The following is a 21,984-nucleotide window of genomic DNA, read 5'->3' as shown; positions in this document are numbered from 1 at the left end:
CTATCTCTCAGGAAGAACAGATTGATTCGATTCAGGCCTTGCGATCTACTTTGAGTTTCTGCCCGTCTTATGCACTTGAGAGTGGAGTCGATGTCGAGCCCACAAGTAAATCTAGGCCCCACCCTTTCAGATTCCTTCGGCTGTCGGAATGGGACGAAGGAATAGCCTACTACGAGGACTCGCCAAACTCTGTCCACTGCCCTATGGAGAGTGGTGAGGGGCAGTCAACAATCGGGGGGCGTCAAATGGCACGGAGGAAGATCTTGTTTAGCCCTTGGCGCTTTCTGCAAGCTGTCCTTGGGAAATTAGTACTATATCCTCTTATAAACCTTAATGTTCTGCCCTCGCAGTCCACTGCCCATGTATTTGGTGGCCGTACGCTCCGATGGATGGTTAACCATGAAAATACCATCGACATAGAAGAACACCGTGATGGGGCATTCCAAGTGTCGGGTATATTCTGACGGATCCCACTTATAAAGTACAACCATGCAACCAGATATGTAACCTTGACCTGCAAAAGAAGTACTTGATATAAGAGATTTCCATTTGAGCTCCTTCACAAGACCATTAAGGACAAAAATGTATAAACAAAACCCTTCCTGATCCATATCCGAGAACAAGGACATTGCCATGGATTGCGAAGCAGCTGGGTCGGTACTCAGGAGGCAGCCATAATTTCCTTCGGCGGTTAAAGGTCACCCAGTGCGACTTTAGTATAGAAATCTCCACACCCTCCCCTGGAGAATTGGAAAGGTTCAAATATTCGGCCTGGATGTCCAGGTCCCCAAAATCAGTGTTCAAGTATGAGCCGTCTCGAGAGAAAGTCGACCTGCGTGTATATCCCACAGATCTCCAGGTCTGTTTTTGCTCTCCTGTAGCGATATCCAGGAGAGAGAGATCCCGTCTATTCTTACCGATCAAATAGACAGCGATAAATCGGCCGTTGGGAGAGAACCCCCAAATGAAAACTTTCTTCGGACGGCATTCAAATGTTGTCTCCAAAGAGCCAGTTGTGGTGTTCCAAATCTTGAGCGTTTTGTCTATTGAAGAAGTTGCTAGAAGCTGGCCATTTGGCGAAAATGATAGAGTACTCCAAGGATAATCTGAGTGTCCATCCAGAGTATGTTTCAGACGGAGAGAGCCTGTCATGGTGTCTACATCCCAAAGCTGAATAGTGTCCGCAGAGAGGGAGGCTAAAATGCGGCCACAGGGAGAGAAGGTCACCACACGAGTCTCACGCGGCTCGTCTGCAGAGTTCAGGCCCTGAAAGGTCGGAATTGGCTCAATTCTGGAATTGGCTATTCTCCACAGTTTGATCTCTTCATGGACTGAAATAGAAACGAGAAATTTGCCGCTGGGTGCTAACGCAACGTACGGTCGAGGGGTTCTTCCCAATGATTGTTTTTGGGACAGACTGCCTATCTTCGGGTGCCACAGTGCAGAAGTTCCATCATCTGAGCAACTGACCAAGGTCTCGCCGTCAGCAGAAAAGGTTAATGAACAAACCCTGCTTGAATGACCCTCAGAATACTCTTCTGGCGTTGGTATACCTGCACCAACATGCCAAATTTTGACTGTTTTGTCCTCCGAGGCAGACGCAAGAAATTGACCGTTTGGGGAGAAAGCCAGAGATAATACACTATCAGCGTGCGCACCAAAAGGAGCATGCGCAATACCTGTGGGCATTTCTAATATCATGACTTGCGATTGGTCCCGTGCAAGGGCCAAGAATTTGCCATCAGGAGAAAATGCTTGGTCGTAATTGCAATACTTTCCCCAAAACTTCTTGATGCGAAGGCCTTTGTCGGGGTCCCAGGAGGATAATGAATCGTCTGACACAGTAACGAGAATCTCCTCGGTGGGTGAGAAGATTCCAGCGAATATCGGATCTGGAAGAATCTTTTCTGCGCCGGTCGCGATATTCCAGATCCTGAATCTATATTCCTCGCATAGAGTCCCAAGAAACCGGCTATTGTGAGAGAATGAGAGACTTGTTATTCGCTTTGTAGAGACTTCCAAGCTCTGCTGAAGATTGCCGGAAGCAATGTCCCACAACTTCACCGAGCCATCGGCTGATCCCAACGCTAAAAGCTGGCTATCGGGGGAGAATGATACGCATTCAACATCTCCTAGGCTGTTGGCTGTTTCCTCCTCAAAGCAATCTTTCATCAAGTCCCAGAGGAATATTGTAGGATGATCAGGATCACTGGCAGGAGAAATCAAGAAGCGGCCGTCAGGGGAAAAAATCGGACAGCAAGGGGAGCACCGAGGATGGCTAAGCGTCCGCTGCAATGTACCCGCGGCAAGATCCCAAAGCTTAATAGTGCGGTCATAAATAGCGGCAGACGCGAGGAATTGACCATCCGGTGAAAACGAAACCAAGGAAACTTCCTCTGTATCATTTGGATGCCCCTCCAAAGACTGCTTCAAGGCTCCTGTCATGACGTCCCAGAGCTTGATACTGCCGTCAAGAGTACCATATGCTAAAGTCCGGCTATCCGGGGAGAAGGATATTGGCAATATCCGCCCTGAGAAGTCATCGAAAGACTGAATATCCGCACTCCAATTCGCTTCCACGTCTGGGACTTTGGAAATCCACGTAGGAAGGTACTTCGAGAAGGCCTTTCGTATAATCGAGTTTTTTGGAGCAAAGACAAGACCCGAGCAATAAATCTGGAGAGGGGATTCATTTGCGATGACGGTATTCCTTAACGCAAATCGTCTGGCATCCTGTAAATACTCAGAAAGCTCACGGGACTCGTGGCTCTGCCTTGGTCAGTACCATCATTGATATTCGTTGAATAGAGAAACTCACATCCACCCAAGAATGCAGGAGGTCAATGATTCCTACCACTTCGGTTGCAAGACCCAGGATGCCCATTGCCTCCATCCAGTGGAGGAAATGTGTCTGCAAGAAGGCGAAAATGTTATGCAATGTTTTTGGGTCGTCACCCTGCGTGAAATGGTAGGCCCAGAAACGACACGAGTACTGCACCTCGGGAGGAAGATAATGGTTTATAGTTGAAGTGTCAATCTGAGATCTTTGAGTTCCATCATGTTCAAGTCCACAGATGTTCTTTTGCAAACTTGAACAGACTGAAAGACACCGTACCGCCAATTTCAAGTGTGATGCCTTGCCATCTATTGCGAATGGAGTCTTCTCGCACGTCTGTGGATCAAGAAGAAAATCTCTGAATGATAGGTGGAAAAGTCTCACGGGCATGATTTCATTTTGCGGGATACTCAGCACCGAGTTCAACGAGCTCAATCTCAACCTGATGACACGCGTGGAGATGCCAAGAAGCGCTGAGAGTGAAATAACAGACAGAGGACTTTCAAGGATGACAATTGTACCGATCACGTCTTGAAACTCATGTATAAGCTGCTTCTTTTGTTTCTCATTCTGATTGAGAAGAAGTCGACTGAACACAGGAAGGTATGTTCCATCAAGACTAGCGCTCTCCCCTCGGCAAGCAAGGATCTCTTCAAGGCTGTCTATAGGATCCCATTGAAGATCATTGAGTATACGACACATGGTAGCAGCAAAGATGAAGAGCGGAACAGATATTCTCAAAAGCTGTTGTGTTTTGACATCTCCAGGCCAGTCAACAGGTAATGAGCGCTCCTCCCCAATCTGAGCTAGTCGATGCTTCAGAAACAATAATATGTCGTGTGCGGTGACATCTTCCGGCAACTCATGGAGAATGAGATTCTTGTAGTCCTGATTGGCCATTTTGGAAAACCCAAGACGAATTGGCAACTCCGGCCTACTCGTCAAGAAGACTCGAATCTGCACTGCTTTCGGCTCCCGGAGTTGTGGTATCAATTGAAGAATTGCCCGTATATCATTCTCCGATTCACACTCGTCTAGAGCATCAATCACGACCACCAATATTCTGACTTTACTCGAGCTTGTAAGTCCTAGTAATGGTTCAAGCAGAAGCTTGTTGAATTGTTGCTTGAGCCCTCTTGTCGCAATAACAGGGTCATCTTGGACTGATTTTCGAATTGCGGGAGTCAATTCAGGAAGTATGTTCATGATTTGTTGCGTCAATGTCGTAAATAGCTTCGTCGCGTTCCCTCGGTCCCCCTCACCTCTCTTGAAGAAGAAGCTTGCGCCCAGCTGCTTATTTTGTTTGAAAGACCGGGCTACTGTGCGGGAAATGGTCGATTTTCCCGTTCCAGCCATTCCATTCAACCAGAAGATGCAATTGCCTTGTGGTGATGCTGCCCATGTTGCGATTTGTTGTTGGAGGTCTGTTCTGGTCCCTTCAAGACACTCGTCTTCGTGTTGATCCATGTAAGAGTCAAATTCAGCCCCATGGGCGACTGGCAGCTTTTTGAGATCCATGTTTTGATCAATCAAGTTGGTGGTTCCAGCTACATCGGCAATGATTGCTCTGGTAGATGAACAGAGTCAGCTTTATTTGAGTCATAAGGAACACCCAATCCAGCAGCTAACACCTACATCTGATCGGCCTGCAGCGACAAAGAAAATGACGACTTATATCTCTCAATATCATTCATCATTCTTTCGACTTCTGAACGCTTTAACGGCCATTTCAAAGCCCGAAATCCTAGCTTTTTCATCGCTTTTTTGCCCTTCCCCAGATCAACTTTACCTTCAAGGGCTTCTAGTGTCGAAAGACAAGTGCGGATATCATCTTTAAACGCTGCTGTTATAAAAAATTTCGAGTTGGGATGATCAAGAACCCCCCAAGCCTCTCGAGAACACTGACGAGACCTTTGATTGATTGTCGCAGAGCAATGATGTCGTCCCGAGCATCCTTTACATCTTGGATGTAACCTCCACACAGTTTGACAATAGATCCAGCCACCTGAATCACAGCAATAACACTGGCGGCCACTGAGAGACCGTCCATTACGCGTTGTTATGGAGGCGATACGAGTGTAGGTCATTGTTGAGCTGAGAAAGCGGGGCAGTTACGCTACCTTCCTGGGCCCTGGCACAGCCGCCTTACTTGAGCTTCCTAACATACTGCCGAAGTACACCTCTAGATATTCTCACTTCTTCTTGAATCTCGAGTATTTACTACTATCTCCCAAGACCTAGATACAGTCATAAATGCGGCGTCCCAAAGCAGTCAAGGTTGCTTATGCGATGAGTCACGGTTAAAGATACCCTAAGGCCCAGGGTAATGTGGGGTCCCGGTAAGGGCCCCTATAAATACACCGGAGGATCGTAGATCGTACCTGGAGTATGATATCAATCGCACAACGTTCAAAGTGATCATTTTCATTCCGTCAAATATCGTCTGTTTGATACAAAATGTCCGCCACCACCCCTTCTACCCAACTCAAAGCCGACATCAAAAAGGCCTACGATGCCATCGCGCCAAAATACCTAACCTGGACTGAATCAACCCACAAAGTCCGCCTCTCATATCTGAACACTTTACTCCAAAACGTCAATTCCACCGCAGCCGCAGCCCCATCTTCCCAACCCCACAAACACATCCTCGAATTAGGCTGTGGCGCCGGCGTCCCGGTAACCCAGCACCTCAGCACGCTCCCAAACACAAGCGTAACCGCAAACGACATCTCCGAAACGCAGATTGCGCTCGCAAGAGAGCGCCTCCCCGAATCTGTCACCCTGATCCAGGGCGATATGATGGAATTGAGCTTTGAAAATGGCTCGTTCGATGCCGTGCTGGCTATGTATTCGATCTTCCATCTCCCGCGCGACGAGCAAGTTACCATGTTAACGCGGATTCATGGGTGGTTGAAGGACGGGGGCTGGTTGTTGGCCAATTTTTCGGGGAGCGAGTTTGAAGTTTCGTCTGATGAGAAGTGGTTGGGTGGGGAGGAGGGGGTTGTGCATTGGAGTGGGTGGGGGGTTGAAGGGACGAGGAAGGTTTTGACGGACGTTGGGTTTGGGATTGAGGTTGATGAGGTTAAGGAGGATGAGGAAGGGGAGGAGGATGGGAGTGTGAAGAAGGTTGATTTTTATTGGGTTTTGGCTAAGAAGTGAGGAGGTATATATGGTTATGGGGATACTGGTTATAGGAAAAGCACGATTTCATTAACACCTAATTGATTACCTTGGTCCAAACCATACCCCTATCCTATCATATCCTATCCTCATTCTCAGTCTCATCCCCGAACGAGGCTTCCACCAATATAAAACCCACGAAGAACAAGAGAATACCAGGACAGCACAAGATGGTATTACATTAAGGAAACAAACAACATGGGAAGAAGGGAATTCAAGAACTGGGAAACGAAAAAAGGTCAAGAGGATTGCCCCGTACGTTTTCTTGGGCCGTGCTGAGTTGCTGTTGCTGTTCTGCCTGAATCGATATCTTTGACTTGAACCTGGGGATCGGGTTGAGACGGGCCGAGGCATGCGGCTCTGCGGCGCACCATCCACTCCCCAGAATCGAGATCAGATAGAAAGAGATCGAGACAACAGCATAACCAACGGGTGTTGCATCACGGCATAGGCAATTGATCATCAGTTGGACTCAATGCGAGAATTCGTGGGCGAATCGAGGAGTAACGACCAGGCGCACTGGCCAGCCATCAATGGAGCGGCTGACATTCATCCTCCGCTGGCTCGTCGAATTAGAGGGCGGAGATTTGGTTGTTTCCGTATGCAGTGCCAAGACCATCCCTCCTCAAGCCGGGCGGAACTCAAGCACAAGACAGCGGAGACGCAGAAACGAGTGTAATGTTTAAAGAATTGGGGGACGAAAGTGAAAGAGATTGGGGTGAAGGTCACGTCCGAGGTCGAGATGAAGCCAAACTGAAACTTCTTCCAACCCTTCCGTCCCCACCCCATGCAGTCCTCCAAACTGGGCGAGAAGAAAAAGCCGTCAAATTCGTGACAAAGGAGATAAAATAGGAAACACAATGAAAATCTAGGCCATCGTCTCGCGCCTTCACTTAGGCGGCCATGGGCTCCCGCTCTTCCTCGCGTCCGCGCGCCTCTCCGTCCACGGCGCTGAGAACTTCCTCGCCGTCATCGTGGTAGCTCGCGTGCTGGTCAGCGGGTAGCCAAGAGTCACGGTCACCAGTCATGGGGTGGTCCTGGCCGGACAAATCGACGCCCTCGCGGCTCTTGTTGACGTTGGTGCGGTGGCGCTGGGAGAGGGTGCGCGAGCGCTGAGACATGTTGGACTTGACAACGGCCTTGGAGGTAACCCAGTTGCTCAGGGCGTCTTCGCAGTCCTGAATAATGGCCTTGCTGGCCTCGTAGCCGTCGTAGGCTTGGCGGGTCTCGCCGGGAGTGACCGGGGCGTCATCGATCAGATCGAGCAAGTGCTTGCCGTAGCCAGCAACAATGGCAACTTTCTCGCAGTGCTCGCGGAGCGCATCGAACTGGTACTGGAAAGCGGCCTTGACCTTCTCGCGGGTAATGTTGGACAGCTGAGCCTCGGCGACGAGGGACTCGGCCTCGGCGCGGACGAGCTCCTGCTCCAGAACAACAATGCGTGTTGAGTTGGGATCCTTGTACTTGAGCTTGGCGATTTCATCGGTGATTTTCTGCTTGCGGTCGCGGCTGGGTTGGACTGAGGCTTCAATGTTGCGGATGCTCTTGATGGTCACGCGGTACTGGTCATAGCGGTCGACAAATAAATCTTCGAGCTCACCGATCTCGTAGATTAGAACGCCCAGCTTGTCTGTCACATCGGAGACGTCCTCGTCGGCAGCTTCACCCCAGAGGGAGAGTTGTTGCTGTTGGAAAAATTATCCGTCAGTTTCGGAGGATGCGTTGTGGCCATTCAATGGTCAAGGAAGCTCATCTGATACATACAGCGACCTCCATGCGCTCTCGTGCGACCAGCTCCATGCTGCGCATGACGTTCTTCTCCATCTTGACCAGCTGCGAGAGCTTGCGGGCGAGATCAGGACCGAAGGCACCAGCGGCGTTTTTACGGAATGCATGACCTGTAATCATGAGATGTTAGCGACCATTTCAGAACCAGTAATCTGCCCATTGCTCGCTGTGTGCTTCTCAAATACTCTTTGGGGATCTCCGAGCCGCCGGGAGTGTATGCCATGTAAGGCAGCTTCGGGCTCCTCGGGACACCTCCCCTTAAGAGCAACCGGTAGTCGACAACCATTGAGCTTATGAGGATCATCATTCTTCTGGTATGCCACTCACCAATGCCACCCTTACCGAGCCACCGGTTGGATTTGGTGGAGGACATTGGGGGTGGGGGGTTCTCGATCTGCGAGGCGGTCGGGACGCGCGACTGGCGCATAGAATAGGTGCGATGCATGGCGGCGGTGGTTGGAGTCGATTAGGGGGTTAGAGATCGAGGAGGAGGAATGAGTAGACAATGAGGAGAGAGGATGATTGAGATTGATGGTACCTGCAGCCAGCCGAGTTAGAAGTTAAGAGTGGGAAGAAGAGAAAAAAAAAAGACGATGGTGCCTTGCGCAGTAGTGACGTGAGCTAAAAGAGGGGGCCGTGGCTTTGGGGAGCTGTGAAGACCTTACGGGATGTGACGGAAGAGCACTGCAACCGGAGATCGACACAGGGGTAGAATCAGGAGGTGCAGCAGAGATTTGGTACAGTTCTGCTCGTGGTGACTGTCCTGGAGGAGCAGAAGGAGCAGAAGTCGGGGCTGATATCTTTCGTTGGTGACTCGCTCTGCTGGTCTCCCCTGGTGACGTCGACAACTTTTATAGGAGACACCTTACCCGTTTCGGTGGAGCCTCGGGGAGCAATTGGAGAAAGTTTGAAGCCACAGACGACGAGGTGGATGCTGTGGATGATGCGGACGGGGAAATCATGCAGATCTATCCAGGAATTGAGAACGATGGAGTCAACAGAGCTTGATGGGAGCAAACTCCAGCTTCGGACACTGGCGGATCCTCTTCAGGACCACTGAAACCACTGGGGAAGCTGCTGCGCCTCCTAGTTAGTAGCGTGCATGGAGCAGTCCAGCGAAGTATAAAGAAAGACACTAACCACCGGAAGAGTTAGAGAGAAGAGTTCAATGGGGCACAAATTCATGACGATCCAATAGCGCCGATTGTGCGTTGCATTTTTGGTTGAAGAAGAAAGAGGAAAAGCTGCGATCGCCGACGTCATCAGCCCCGAAGGTGCTGATGTCATCGCCTGGACGCTGGGCCGATTCAACCATGTCATGATGTGCCTAGCGTTGCATTACTTGGGCAAGAGGGGTTTTTTTTCAACTAGGATGAATTTTGAAAAATATGAATTGGATAGAGGGTAGAAGCAAAGAGAACAGAATGACAAAATATAACAATCTAGATAATGATAATCATGCAGTTCCTGAATATCGTGGATCATGGCGGTTGATCGTCAGTGGGGGAGGAATGCCGGGACACTGCTTATTCGGTGGAGAGCAGCCTGCAAATTAATTAAGAATATGATGCTGCTACAATAGAGTGGGTAGAACTAGAAAGCTTCAGTGGTACACTAATGCTGGATGCCACTGAACGGGCACCGCCAGTCTGGTTCGTGTTGATCCATCAATCTATTAGGGGAAAGTGCGGCAGCTCTCTGCTCGTATGCATTCATAAATTCGTCATTTCGCTATGAAACAAGAGTTTAGATGTAGTAAGATATGCTATATGCTATTCTCCTGCCCGCCAGTTCATGTAGCCGACGACTCCCTCCGAGTCTTTCGCTTCTTACTGGCGCCGCCCTGGGTGGCTTTCCCACGTTTACCCGAGCTCGAGCCCTCCTCAGCCCGATCCTCTGTGGCTGTATCTGTAGCTGCAGCTGCAGTAGACTCCTCGCCGTGTGCCGCCTCTCGGCCACCTCTGGCTTCCTGCCGTAGTCGGCCGAAGGCCTTCTCCATCCGGCTGGGACCACCGCGTACCCTTGGTGCAAATGCTCCCGCGCCTATAGATCCCTGCATGAACTGAGTAATGTTCGACTGGGTGCCTTCTTGCGCCCGACGGTTCATGTCTCGAATGACCGGCACTAGGACTTCGTCGGTGCGCTCTTGACTCCAGCCGATCGTCGACATGAGGAAATGCCGAAGACCATTCAGATCTGGCACGCCCCATTGAAATTGGGACGAGTCTGCATCGACTTCGGGTTCCAGGTAGGCGGTATCTACCCGGGTATCAGGGAACGACGGTGGGAGGAAGATCTTCGAAGCCTGTTTGCGGAACTTCTTCCGAAAGGCCAGGTGTGCATCGTCTGGCTTGTTGACACCTATCTGGAGCTCTGTCCACCACTCCCGAAACTCTTCGAGACTCGAGAACTCGGTGATGATTTCGAGGGCTTTCACGGGTCCAATGCCCGGTATACCTTCGGTATAATCACTGCCCAGAAGATGTGCAAAGCTGATGAGCTTGTGTCGGTGGAGCGCATACTCCTTTTCAAAGTCGGAGGATAGATAGCATTCCACAAATTTGCTCTGATTGAACATGTTTTTGTAGACGCGAGTGCCGCCAAAGAGAAAAGTATCGCTATCATCGGTAACAATTCCATCCACAAGCCCCAAGGAGACGAGTTCGGCACACTGCGCCTCGGCCTCCATGGGAGCAGTAATATACGGCAGCCCAAATAGTCGGAGCAGCTGCTGGCACTCATTGATCATGATCTGTGTTACTTCGTCTGCATCACGTCGATCCTTCCGTTGCTGGTTTCGTAGCTGCTTCAGTTCTTGTTCATAGTCCACGTGGTTGAGGAGGACATCCGAGTTGAGAGTTTGCGCAAATCGGACGTGCTCCTCTCCTTCGGCTGCCAGTTGTCGCATGAGATCTTCATCCTCTGGATCACTGAACTCGTCATCGTCATCTTGAACAAGAAGCTCAGGAGGCGCAGGCTCCTCTAGGAGCTCGGTGTGGCGATCGGGGACCACCGTGATCTCAGGAGGAGGGCCTGGGGCCGGGGCAGGAGTGGGAGACGCGGGGATGACATCTTCGAACTCGGGCTCAGGAGATGCCTCTGCCTGGGAAGAGGGTTCTGGTGCATTTGCCTCTTGGACGTCTTCTCCGATGGTCAGAACATGAGGTTCCCTCGCCGGGGCGTTGATCTCGAGCGAAGAATCAAAAATTTCACCCTTCGCAGACTCTGCAGTCACAGATGGGCGAATAGGCGACTCCGCGTTCATTACCCCTGCATCCCCTGATAAAACAGCTTGCATGGGTATAGAAACTTCAGGGATTTTTTCTTCCGGCTCTGCCTCTAAATCAATCACTTCCTTAATTTCTGGCGTGTCATCAACCTGAATGATATCCGGGGATCGTCGATTTGAGAGAAACCAGTGATCTTGATGTGCGTTATGTTGATCCTTGCCCTCATGTTCAAAAGTTGGCTCCGTAATAAATTCCTCGCTTAACTTGTCCCCAAAGAACCACGGAGGAAGCGGTTCGGCTTGCTTCTTTTTATTCATAGGCTCCTTAACAAAGCCGCCGGCATCTTCATCCACCTCAGGGCTCTCGTCAGACTTCTTGGTGGCTTTGTTAAGTGTAATAGATTCGAAAGGAAGCGGCCCAGAGAAAGGGTTCTCAACGAGAGATTTCTTTTCCGAGACCTTTGTCTGCGCAACTGCGGCTGAAAAGTCCATATCTTCGTCACTTTCATCAAAATCAGGTTCCTGCAGAGGCTCGGGGGCAGGTACGGACTGCAAAGGCTGGTTGATGGAAATATCAGGCATGTCTTCATCTGCATCTTCATTGGTCTGCATTGACAGCGCGATGGCTCTCGCGAGCTCGTCATCATCATCTTCTTCAAATATGCCGGAATATTGATTCTGGGGCCGAGAAAGAACGTCCTGATGATCGCCTTGAACAAAAAGCGCATTTTCATCGGCATAATGACCCAAGGTAGCGGGTAGGCTTTTGTTTCCGCGCGATTCGAACAATACCCTTTGCAAATCCAACTCCTCTTGAGCCTGCTGCAGAGAGGCGTCAAGCACTCCCTCTTGAAGGGCAGGCAGTTTGGGTAGTCTGTTGATCCCTTCGATAGGCACATCCTCAAATTCGTCATCATCGGACCCTTCGTCAGACTCTGAGACTGGGTCGGGCAGGCCATATTGATCTACATCAATAGGCTTATCTTCCCGTCCTGCTTCTTTATTTCCCACAACGCCCAAAACCCATCCACCCTCATTTTGGCTATCTTTGACCAGGACGTATTCTCGACCACGTTCGCCAGCAATTCGCTGTCCAGATTTGTAAAATGCCTCCTCTCCGTTCATGCCGTTGATATTCATTAGTCGTTGTGTTAAATCATTTCGTTCCGTAACTCGTTCAATTTGAAATCTTGAAAAGGCCATGCGGTCAGGGAACATGGTATCTAGTTGTTCCTTGGAATAACCCATTCTCAGTCGACTCCTGAGCCGGGCTGCGTTCAGAATATTGTATCGGTCCGTGGCCGGTAAACTGAGGAAGAAGGGACTGTCGAAGTCTATTTTTGAAAAATCATAGAGGTTGATATCTTGGCCCTGATGGAACTGTCGCGCATATTGCTCCAACTCTTCCTGGGACATAATTCGAGGGTCGTTCGGGGCACCCATCTCTTCAAGCGAGACATCAAGATTCGGCAGGTGATACTGATCCTTTTTCTTGAATTTTCGGTTCTTTTGTCTTTCCTGCTCGGTCATGAGAGCCTCGTCCGCGTAGACGGGGGCTTCAGGCACCACCTCCCCTTCACCCTGGGGACGTTTTTTATTTCGTCGTCGCGCCTCGGCTTCTTCTTCGGCAGTCCGCTGCATTTGCACAGCAAGCAGCTTCCCCGCAGTTCTAGTCGCATCTTCTCTTCGACCCTCCCTTCTTTTCTTCCGTGCCGCGATCGTTTGCCGTTTCAAGACTGGCGCGCCGCCATCGAAGACGAATACTGGCTTGATTCCAAAGTACAGCAGCTTGCATATCCGCCGGAAGAAACCGACAATATGTGAATTTCGAAGCGCATTTCCTTCCTTGTCGCGCACTGCCTTCAGGAACTGATAAATCCAGATTGACGCGTCGACGGCCAGCCGTTTCTTGTTGAGTGTTTCGAGTTTAATAGGGCGGGCGCATGGTTGCAACACTGTCCAAAGCCCGGTAACACCCATCGTGGTTCAGAGAGTGGGTGGTTTTCAACTAGACTCGAGCACTGTGAGCAACCTCACTGGTAGCTCACTGGGGTGAGGCTCATGGGTTCAAGTTGATGCGGGAATGTGAGTTACGTCAGTTTCCTGCTTCGCCGCGTTGAGATGCGCGGTATCACGTGACCTATTTTCCTTCTTTGGGTTAGTGCGGGCATCAAAATTAGGTAAGCAATTGAGTGTGGAAGGCACAATTCGACAATGTGCGTCTTTTTGAAGGGTGTGTTATTGACATTGAATCGGTGAGAAAGGAGAGAGTCTGTCAAAATTTCAATACATGGTGGAGTCTTGGGAGATGCCCGTCTTTCTTGAGGTTAGTGCCCGTATACATGGGTTCGTTTGATACCTTGATATCTTGCTGAATCAAAAATTCGTAGCATGTGGATGCATGTCTCCCAATAACAGCCCTGAAGGTGTTCCAGTGCCATGGCCGTACCTTCATTTTTGAGGGGCAGGGACCATATTTCCGAGTGATCGATGAACAGACGGGCGATGTCTCTGCCCAAGTCCAGGCATTCAAGCGCAACCATGTGCACGGCTTTATCATCATTCCGTGCCCACAGAGAAGCCAAGATAGCTTGCACTGCGGCTCTGTCATGGTTTGGGGTGGAAAATCTCTTAGGGTTATCGATGTCTCCATTGACCGCAATTATCAAGTCACACTGGCCGTGTCTAGCGCCGAGTTCCACACCGCAGACTGGATTATGAGCGGATGCGCTGCTATCGCAGGACAGCTCAATACAGCGTTCTTCATCACCGCAAACAATGCACTTCTAATGACCAAAGTTGAAGACAGAAAATGTTCTCAGTATAGTATGAGAATCTGCATTTACCAACTTGCAACGAGTGTGAAGTGCATCTTGTATGCTGCTGACCTCGTAGCTCTTTCCCCTTCTCATGTCCTGATTGCCTCGGGAACTGCGTTTGGTGAGATTGTTGTTTGGTCTTGTTTTATCACAGATAGTGAACCGGGTCAACTCAAGGCAGCGGGTTCCATCCATCACTACTTTACTGGCCATGATGGGTCTGTATTTGGAGTGCGAATCTTCCCGAATATCTCATCCTTGAACGGTGGTCGCTCTGGCAGGTTGCTGGCAAGCTGCAGTGATGACCGAACCGTCCGAATTTGGGATATCACCGACTGTGAGACCAAGTCTCTTCATGACCCATCCGCCTACTCTACAGATGGCTTTGAACTACGGACCACTGGGTATGGCAGTGGTCTTGGATCTGAGTCATGCGTTGCGAAAGCTTTTGGACATTCTGCCCGTATCTGGAGCGTAAATATATGCTCGTTTGAGGAGAGTAATCCAAACACCCTAGGTCTTGTGTCTCGAGGCGAAGATCGGACCTGTGTGGTGTGGGAACTCAGCTGGGAGATTCCGGCTCCTGGTGTCACAAAGTATCGACTTCGGGAGATGTCTTCAGCTGAACTACATGTGGGAAAGCACATCTGGGCTCTTGATCTCCGTGAGCAGGGTGAAGAGACGATTATCTATACTGGCGGTGCTGATGGAGCTTTGAAAAGCTTCAAAGTCAACAAACATGTGGTTTCTCTCTTGAAGTACAACACTCCAGGCCAAAATGACTCTCCGATTCAGAAGAAGTCTTCGGACCCAGATGCACCCAAAACGATTGATTTTGTCTCTTCGGATTGTCTCATTGCTTGCTCTTTGCGCAGCGAGATACGTCTTGGACACGTGAGCTCGGTGGATAATACAAGTGTGACGTGGGAGACGCTTTGCAGTGCAGAAGATCTTCGGTCATACTCCCTGATTGCTGGCGTTCCTCGGCAAGGAATAGCTTTGATAGCCAACTCACAGGGATTGGTCAGGCTATACAGTCACAGCACCAGATTGATCACTCACTTGGTGGATCTAGGTAGGCGGCCTCGGAGCATTACAATTGCCCACGAACAGATGCCTTCCGACCACATTTCGGTTATTGTGGACTACTTCGCCGGTGAGGAAGCCACTTTGGTGACTGTCACAGGGTGGAACAGCACCTGCCCGCGAACCGATACGATACCCTTCCGTCTCCCAAAAGCACCATATATCATAACTGCGGCTTGTTTGATGTACAATGGCAAATACTTGCTCCTTGGGTCCGAGCTCGGAGGTCTGGCAGTGTACCAGGTTGCAGGCCTTGGTTTGTCTTCCAACCCATTGGTGGACAAGAGACGAATCCATGGCCACGAAGGCACCACTTGTATTCGACCTGTGAAACCAGCCGCGGTAGAGCAGGAATACGTATTGACGTGTGGACGTGATGGGAATTACTGTTACCACGAATTACAAGTGGGCAAGGGTGAGAGTGATACCGTCTTCCTCGAGACACTTGATCAGACCTCTTCAGGTCTGGGCCACGACCTGTGGGGTATTTACTTGGAAGAAACAACTGGCGATCTCATGACATACGGATTTCGATCGCAAAATTTCGTATTGCGAAACGAAACAAGACAACAAGACGTCATATCCATAGCCTCGGGCGGTAGCCGCAGGATCTGGTCATACCAATTCAGCACCGACACCAGCAAGCCTTCGCTGGCCTGGCTCATAAAATCCCATTTGCAAGTTAAACGCATTCCAACCGACATCTACCGTTCCATTCGGGCCGGTGGACATGGACGAGAAATAAGAACTATGGATGGACTGAGCACTATTCGAGGAGGAAGATCGTTCTTTGCTACTGGAGCAGAGGATACCATCGTACGCATCTTTGCGGCATCCGGCCAAGCAATCCAAGGCCCTTGGGGTTCATTCAAGTGTCTGCGCATTTTGGACAAGCATAGGTCGGGGATTCAGCAAGTAAGCTGGTCAAAGGATGGTGACTTCCTTTTCACCAGTGCTGGACAGGAGGAGCTTTTTGTGTGGGGAGTTCGCTGGATCCCCTCGTTTGATATGTGCATCAAAATGGTGGCAGAGTGCCCGAAGAGTATGCCAGACTCTGAAATGCGGATCACAAGTTTTGACTTGGTGGAAGTGGAAGAACCTAATGCTGAAAAGGCATTCCTTCTCTGTTTGGCACTGTCCAACTCCACGATTAAGGTATGAGTCTTCCCATTCGCTCGAATCTAGATTACTAAAGGAGACTAGATCTTCCACTTCTCACCCTCCGCAAACTTCAGATTTACGCTGTTGGCTCAGGGTAGATATATGACAAACTGCCTGACTCAAACGAAAATTTGGGTGAAGAATTCATCGGTGAGTCTAATAACAGCCGCAACTGATGGCTACTTCACCTTCTGGGATTTGACCGACACACTCGAGTCATTCTATGACATCTCTTCATCGAGCCTCAAAGCAAAACGGTCGTTTGAAGATTCTTCTATCGTACCCGTGGATATTACCTGTGAAAGCAGGTATCAAGTCCATTCCAATAGCATTAAAGCAATGGAGCTGGTGCCTCTTTCTGATACAGCCACTGTCATTTTGACTGCAAGTGATGACAGCTCAATAGCTGTTTCACTTTTGAGGAAACACTCCGATACCAATGAGACTGGTGCTGACGCGCATGTGTCTACCGTCTCTGTCCCAGATGCCCATGCAGCATCAGTGACAGCCCTGAAGGTTCTGTTCCCAGGGGAAGTTACACCAACTACCTCCGGACCACAAGTCCCGAGACTTACTTTTGTGACTTCTGGCAATGACCACCGCGTGAAATTTTGGTCCATCACAGTGGATCCTACAAAACAGGGTACAGAAAGGGTTATCGTGGAGTTTTTGTTGGACAGATATAGTGCCGTGGCTGATATCGCTTCCCTGAGTTTCCTGCGAGATCCTATTTCTCAGGGTTGTTCTGACTCCCATTTGGGAGAGCAAATACAAGGAAAGCTACTCGTCGGCGGGGCGGGGATGGAAATGTTAACAACCAGGTTGTTTTGAGCCTGGTTTTCAGATGACGCATAACAATTGTCTGTAAATAGATGCTGCACACCGTCCTTAGCTTTCACGGGACAGTGTATAAATGAACAGAATCATCGATGTTCTGCGGCCACCTCATTTGCAAATTCTTGATAAGCCTATGTTGAAGATCTGGGTTACTAGGTGGAAGCCCTTCCTCCCCTCGATTGAGGCGGAGCTCCGTGCTTAAAAGGGTCCTATTCTCCACATTGAATAAGTACAATGAAGAAGTGGCGTTATTATGAAAACTGCATGTTATTACGACTACTAGAAAGATGGCGGAGGTCACCCCGGAACGTATGGAATCTAGAACCCCGCAGTTTGCGGAGTAAATACTTCCTTCCAGTGAACACTTCCTAATATCCAGAGCAAAATAAAGCCGAGCTACTCGAATACAGGGGAGCAACTATAAAGAAATTTAATTGGCGGCGGGCGAAGGGAATACTTCTACGATCGCCTTTTACAAACCTGCAAGCCCCGCTCCCCTTCGAGACCTCACCAGGCGCCGCTTTAAGGAGAAGGGACTCTATATGAATTATTCGTGAATGTGAGTAACTTTCTATCAGCGGCCCTTTTCTTCACAGATTGATATATCCGAAATTTGATTCTGAACCTCAAAACCTTGCAAGGGGGCAGGAGTTCCCGATTGAGGATCCTGGTCTGTGAGGAGATCAGTGTGAAGCTTCAGCCAATGAAACCGACATCTGCGAAAACTTGGTAGGTATCACTCGACTGTGTTTCATACATAGACAGTCATATAAAGTCATGGTAATCTCGTATAATATGGCTATCAATGTACATCAATCACATTGATCCTTCAAAATGTTGCGTTATCTGCAGTGGGATCACAAGAGCATCAAGTCTGCGAGAAATGACAATTCAAGCAAGAGCACTTAAAACAAGTACATGTTGCACGCATCTGAAGTAAAGCAGATTTTAATGATATTAGGTAGATGACGTGAAGTAGTGAGGCAAGGATTCCCCGCAAGAATTCCTCAGATGAGCACGCCTAGCCCGCCATTAAGCGGCGACATCTCCCGATTGGGGAAGGATCCGTTACGTATAGGTTCATAGAAGCCATACCTATCATGTTCAGGAAGGCTGACTTTATACTACAATACTTTAAAAGAGAGTTCCTTTACCTACATAGACTGTTTTTAGGTTTAACTGAGCTTTGCCTTCAACATGAAGCACTCCCTCTCTTTGCTCTCCTCATGAGCGTCGCAGCGACAGCTGCGGTGCCCACGCACCGGCGATCATCGCCGACTTATTTCTTCACTTTGTATGAATTACACAAAAAATAATGGTTTAATGAATACGAAATTAGAACTAACTCCGTTCTTAAAGTGGCGACTCATACTCGATGACAAGTTTCAATGTCGAAGGCACACAGCCATCAGCTTCGGACCCAATGGGAAACCCTGCGCTCGGTACGTTTGATAGGATTGCTGCTGGGATATTTGACCTGTCACTCTGACATGTATCAAAAGGAACTGGTGCTACTGGAGGTGGCATCAATTGGATTGGATACCTGACCACTGCAGACAATGCCTCTCTCGTTCTAAGCTACAACTTGGCTATAGGCGGTGCGACTATTGACAACGCTATTCTTAATTCTGGATATCCGGACATGACCAGTCAAGTTGCCACATTTCAAGGAAACTACAGCACTAAGCCCGCTACTGCGCCCTGGGCTTCTTCTGATTCTGTCTTTGGCTTCTGGATTGGAATTAATGAGTAGGACATCCTTAAACTTTTGAAGAGGGCGACACTAATCTATCGTTCTAGTGTTGGTTGGGGCTTCGGAGGCTACAACGCCAGCGTCCTCGTACCGACGCTCATGGCTCAGTACAGGTCACTCATCGAAGAAATCTATGCGGATGGCGGGCGCAAATTCCTATTTTTGAATGTTCCCCCAGCAAGTCGGAGTCCATATATCCTCGACCAAGGAGAGAGTGTCTCACAACAACATGCCGCATGGACTACTGCGTATAACAACGGCCTTGCCAAAATGCGCGCTGAATTCAAGGCAGCTCATCATGATGTGGGTAGTTCCTGAGCGCGACATCTAGGTCGTATACAACTAATCGGATATAGGTCGAGACTGTTCTCTACGACTCTTGGAGTTTCATGACCAAGATTTTGGATCATCCCCAGAAATACGGATATCCTAACGCTACTTGTATCAATGATGATGGAGAGAGTTGTGTCTGGTGGAATAACTACCACCCTGGACAGAAGTACCATAGATTGCAAGCGGCAGATATGAAGGGGGCCCTACATCCCTTTGGGGCGTGGTAGATTGATGTCATGGGTGTCATGTGTTAATATCCGGCCTGTTGGCAAGCAATAGCGGATTTTCCAAAGCTCTTTCGGCAGAGATTTCATACTCCCCAGATACGGTCGTTTGCCCTCGTGTCTCGGTAGAAGTGTCTCGTGGTGGATCTAGCCCCTGTTCCTGTTTCAGGTGCGACGTCAGATATTCCCGACGACATCTCTACCTGATACGTTCTAAATGTGATCTCGATCAATCCTCACTGAGTCCTAGTGCCGTGGCCTCGCAATAATAATTTCGTTTTAGCATTTAAGACTCACTTACAGCCATTCCCCTCAATTTTCTTCATGGGGCAATGCTAATACTGCTTTCCTCCATATCCCCACGCCGATCGATTCCCGAAACGCCACGGTACCCTCCAACCCTACCCTCATTGAGTTAATTCATGCTGCAGGACTCAAGCCACTGGTGCCTGACGAATGTGGGGTATAACCCCGGGGAAAAGCTGGTCTCGCATCTCACGATAACTTGCATGGAGGAGTTACCATAGGATTGCTCAAACCGAGTTGTGGGTGAAGTTCATGCTACAGCATGAATGAGTGCATGATCGTCGTAACACGTCTGGGCGACTGAGCGAGCTCCTCTTCATAACAGAATTCAGCCGTACTCGGCGATCTCTCTCCATAAGTAGTAAGAAAGTGGAGCTATCCTGGCTCTTCCCTTTGGTGGGGAATTCTGGTTATGGAGAAACTCCATGAAACGTCCTGATTATGATAAACCCTGTATCTTTCTGATTCTGGCCAGAGACAAGCTTGATTGAAGGGTGAACGGGATAGATACCGTTTGAATATTTCGCACTCCGTGTCCGTTTCTTTCTGTTACTGGAAGCGATAACGGAGTTGTTCTCATAGCATTCAGGCAGGCGACTAGCATAAAGCCCATTTATTGTATAAAATGGGCTATTCCCTACCGGTTGAGACTGATATAGTCAACCCTTTCATAGCCCGAACAATCTGCATTGCCGTCACTTCCAACCCTCAATCAGAGCACCAGATATGAGACTGAATAACATTATATTGTTGGCAGCCGCGGCAGGGTCCGCATTGGCAGCTCCTTCCAAACATGCAAAGAGGGCTTCTTCTTTCGAATGTACGCCTCGCCGTGATTTCTGACCCTTGTGGTAATGATTGACACTCATGAATTACAGGGTTTGGAACAAGTGAGTCTGGGGCTGAGTTTGGTTCCGGCAATCTCCCTGGTGTCTGGGTGAGTAAACAGTTGCAGAGCTGCCTACTTCTAGGTTATGGAATCTCATGGACAAAATAAAGGGAACCGACTTTATCTTCCCGGATACTAGTACCATCCAGACGTTGATCAATGATGGCATGAACATCTTCAGAGTCCAGTTCCTGATGGAACGGCTGACGCCCAACGGCATGACTGGCTCTTTTGACAGCGCCTATTTGAAGAACCTGACCACGGTGCGTGTCGTATATTTTGCGACCGTTGATACTGAAAGCTGATTAGGATAGGTGGTGGACTATATCACTCAAGCCGGCGCTCATGCTGTCATTGACCCCCACAACTATGGGAGATTGTAGGACCTTCCTTTCTATCACTGTGTCGCTTTGAATTTACTAACACTTTTGACAGCAATGGCGCGATTATCTCGAGTACCTCGGACTTCCAGACTTTCTGGACGAATGTTGCCGGCCAGTTCAAATCAAACAACCTTGTTATCTTTGACACGAGTGAGTGCACATAACAGGTGGCGACGCAAAGTTATTTCTAATGCCTTTGATCTAGACAATGAGTATCACGATATGGATCAAACCTTAGTGCTTGATCTCAACCAAGCAGCTATCAACGGTATCCGTGCTGCGGGCGCTACATCGCAATACATCTTCGTCGAGGGCAACTCGTACACAGGCGCCTGGACCTGGACCACCGTGAACGACAACTTGAAGGCTTTGACAGACCCACAAGACAAGATTGTCTACGAGATGCATCAGTACCTCGACTCTGATGGCTCTGGTACCAGCGAAACATGTGTCTCAACAACGATCGGCCAGGAGCGAGTCGCCAATGCGACGCAGTGGCTAATTGACAATGGCAAGGTCGGTGTACTAGGTGAGTTCGCCGGAGGTGTCAATGACCAGTGCAAGACTGCTATCACGGGCATGCTGGACTATCTCGGGGAGAACTCAAATGTGTGGAAGGGCGCCATGTGGTGGGCGGCTGGGCCTTGGTGGGGAACGTATATTTACGGCATGGAGCCTCCAAGTGGTGTCGCTTATACTGGAATGCTGTCGACTCTGCAGCCGTACTTTGCGTGAAGAGATCAACTACATTTTTCTTACGGATCCGTCATTTGACAGGCCTGTGTATATTTGGGATTCAATCCACAACGAATTCATAGAATCCTTGGATGGAGTATTAAAATGGTTCTCTACTTGTAAGCTCTGTATGACTAGTTCTTGTCCCACCGTTTTTGGGGATAAGCAGAGCGACCGACACATTAAGTCTTGGCAACAATGCGCCCCAACAGGAGTCTCCGTCATCGCCTGTGGCTAATGCGTACGTCAGTTCAGAGTACACCGCAGTGGACTGTGCATATCCCTTGATAATAGGCACCGGCATAAATTGCTTGGTATAGAGCCTGGGAAGTCGTGGTTGGGACATTATTTCATGAGCAGAGAGCTATCTAAGCCCCAGAAAACTTAATCTTAAATTGTAAATATAGAAACTAGGGGCACCGGCA

At 49.3% G+C, this 21,984-nt stretch overlaps 7 protein-coding genes across 7 annotated transcripts; 4 read left to right on the top strand and 3 right to left on the bottom strand.

The window, feature by feature from the left end:
- Window positions 1-570: 570 nt before the first annotated feature.
- N7458_010192 (NACHT and WD40 domain protein) lies at window positions 571-4,886 on the bottom strand (the record flags this gene model as incomplete). Its single annotated transcript, XM_056913574.1, has 5 exons — window positions 571-1,266; window positions 1,510-2,769; window positions 2,819-3,037; window positions 3,116-4,403; window positions 4,717-4,886. 5 exons carry the CDS (start codon window positions 4,884-4,886, stop codon window positions 571-573), a joined length of 3,633 nt encoding a protein of 1,210 aa, XP_056762423.1.
- Window positions 4,887-5,293: 407 nt separating this feature from the next.
- Window positions 5,294-5,995, top strand: N7458_010191 (class I SAM-dependent methyltransferase; the record flags this gene model as incomplete). The annotated part of the gene is made up of 1 exon (XM_056913573.1): window positions 5,294-5,995. One exon carries the CDS (start codon window positions 5,294-5,296, stop codon window positions 5,993-5,995), a length of 702 nt encoding a protein of 233 aa, XP_056762422.1.
- A 914-nt stretch (window positions 5,996-6,909) lies between these two features.
- On the bottom strand, window positions 6,910-8,249 carry N7458_010190 (Eisosome component PIL1/LSP1 family protein; the record flags this gene model as incomplete). The annotated part of the gene is made up of 3 exons (XM_056913572.1): window positions 6,910-7,701; window positions 7,781-7,914; window positions 8,132-8,249. The coding sequence occupies 3 exons, from the start codon at window positions 8,247-8,249 to the stop codon at window positions 6,910-6,912; spliced, it is 1,044 nt and encodes a 347-aa protein (XP_056762421.1).
- Window positions 8,250-9,596: 1,347 nt separating this feature from the next.
- On the bottom strand, window positions 9,597-13,013 carry N7458_010189 (ssDNA endodeoxyribonuclease RAD2; the record flags this gene model as incomplete). The annotated part of the gene is made up of 1 exon (XM_056913571.1): window positions 9,597-13,013. One exon carries the CDS (start codon window positions 13,011-13,013, stop codon window positions 9,597-9,599), a length of 3,417 nt encoding a protein of 1,138 aa, XP_056762420.1.
- A 328-nt stretch (window positions 13,014-13,341) lies between these two features.
- N7458_010188 (tRNA (34-2'-O)-methyltransferase regulator RTT10) lies at window positions 13,342-16,930 on the top strand (the record flags this gene model as incomplete). Its single annotated transcript, XM_056913570.1, has 4 exons — window positions 13,342-13,359; window positions 13,424-16,093; window positions 16,142-16,193; window positions 16,266-16,930. The coding sequence occupies 4 exons, from the start codon at window positions 13,342-13,344 to the stop codon at window positions 16,928-16,930; spliced, it is 3,405 nt and encodes a 1,134-aa protein (XP_056762419.1).
- Window positions 16,931-18,162: 1,232 nt separating this feature from the next.
- On the top strand, window positions 18,163-19,249 carry N7458_010187 (putative cellulose-binding GDSL lipase/acylhydrolase; the record flags this gene model as incomplete). Its single annotated transcript, XM_056913569.1, has 5 exons — window positions 18,163-18,230; window positions 18,296-18,378; window positions 18,439-18,685; window positions 18,737-18,992; window positions 19,046-19,249. The coding sequence occupies 5 exons, from the start codon at window positions 18,163-18,165 to the stop codon at window positions 19,247-19,249; spliced, it is 858 nt and encodes a 285-aa protein (XP_056762418.1).
- Window positions 19,250-20,278: 1,029 nt separating this feature from the next.
- N7458_010186 (glycoside hydrolase family 5 protein) lies at window positions 20,279-21,559 on the top strand (the record flags this gene model as incomplete). Its single annotated transcript, XM_056913568.1, has 6 exons — window positions 20,279-20,372; window positions 20,431-20,489; window positions 20,552-20,704; window positions 20,756-20,820; window positions 20,877-20,974; window positions 21,030-21,559. The coding sequence occupies 6 exons, from the start codon at window positions 20,279-20,281 to the stop codon at window positions 21,557-21,559; spliced, it is 999 nt and encodes a 332-aa protein (XP_056762417.1).
- Window positions 21,560-21,984: the final 425 nt, after the last annotated feature.

This window comes from Penicillium daleae, assembly GCF_028827525.1.
Source record: "Penicillium daleae strain IBT 16125 chromosome Unknown utg000008l_segment0_segment0, whole genome shotgun sequence".
Taxonomy (NCBI): Eukaryota; Fungi; Ascomycota; class Eurotiomycetes; order Eurotiales; family Aspergillaceae; genus Penicillium; species Penicillium daleae.
This window is presented reverse-complemented; position numbering and strand designations above follow the sequence as displayed.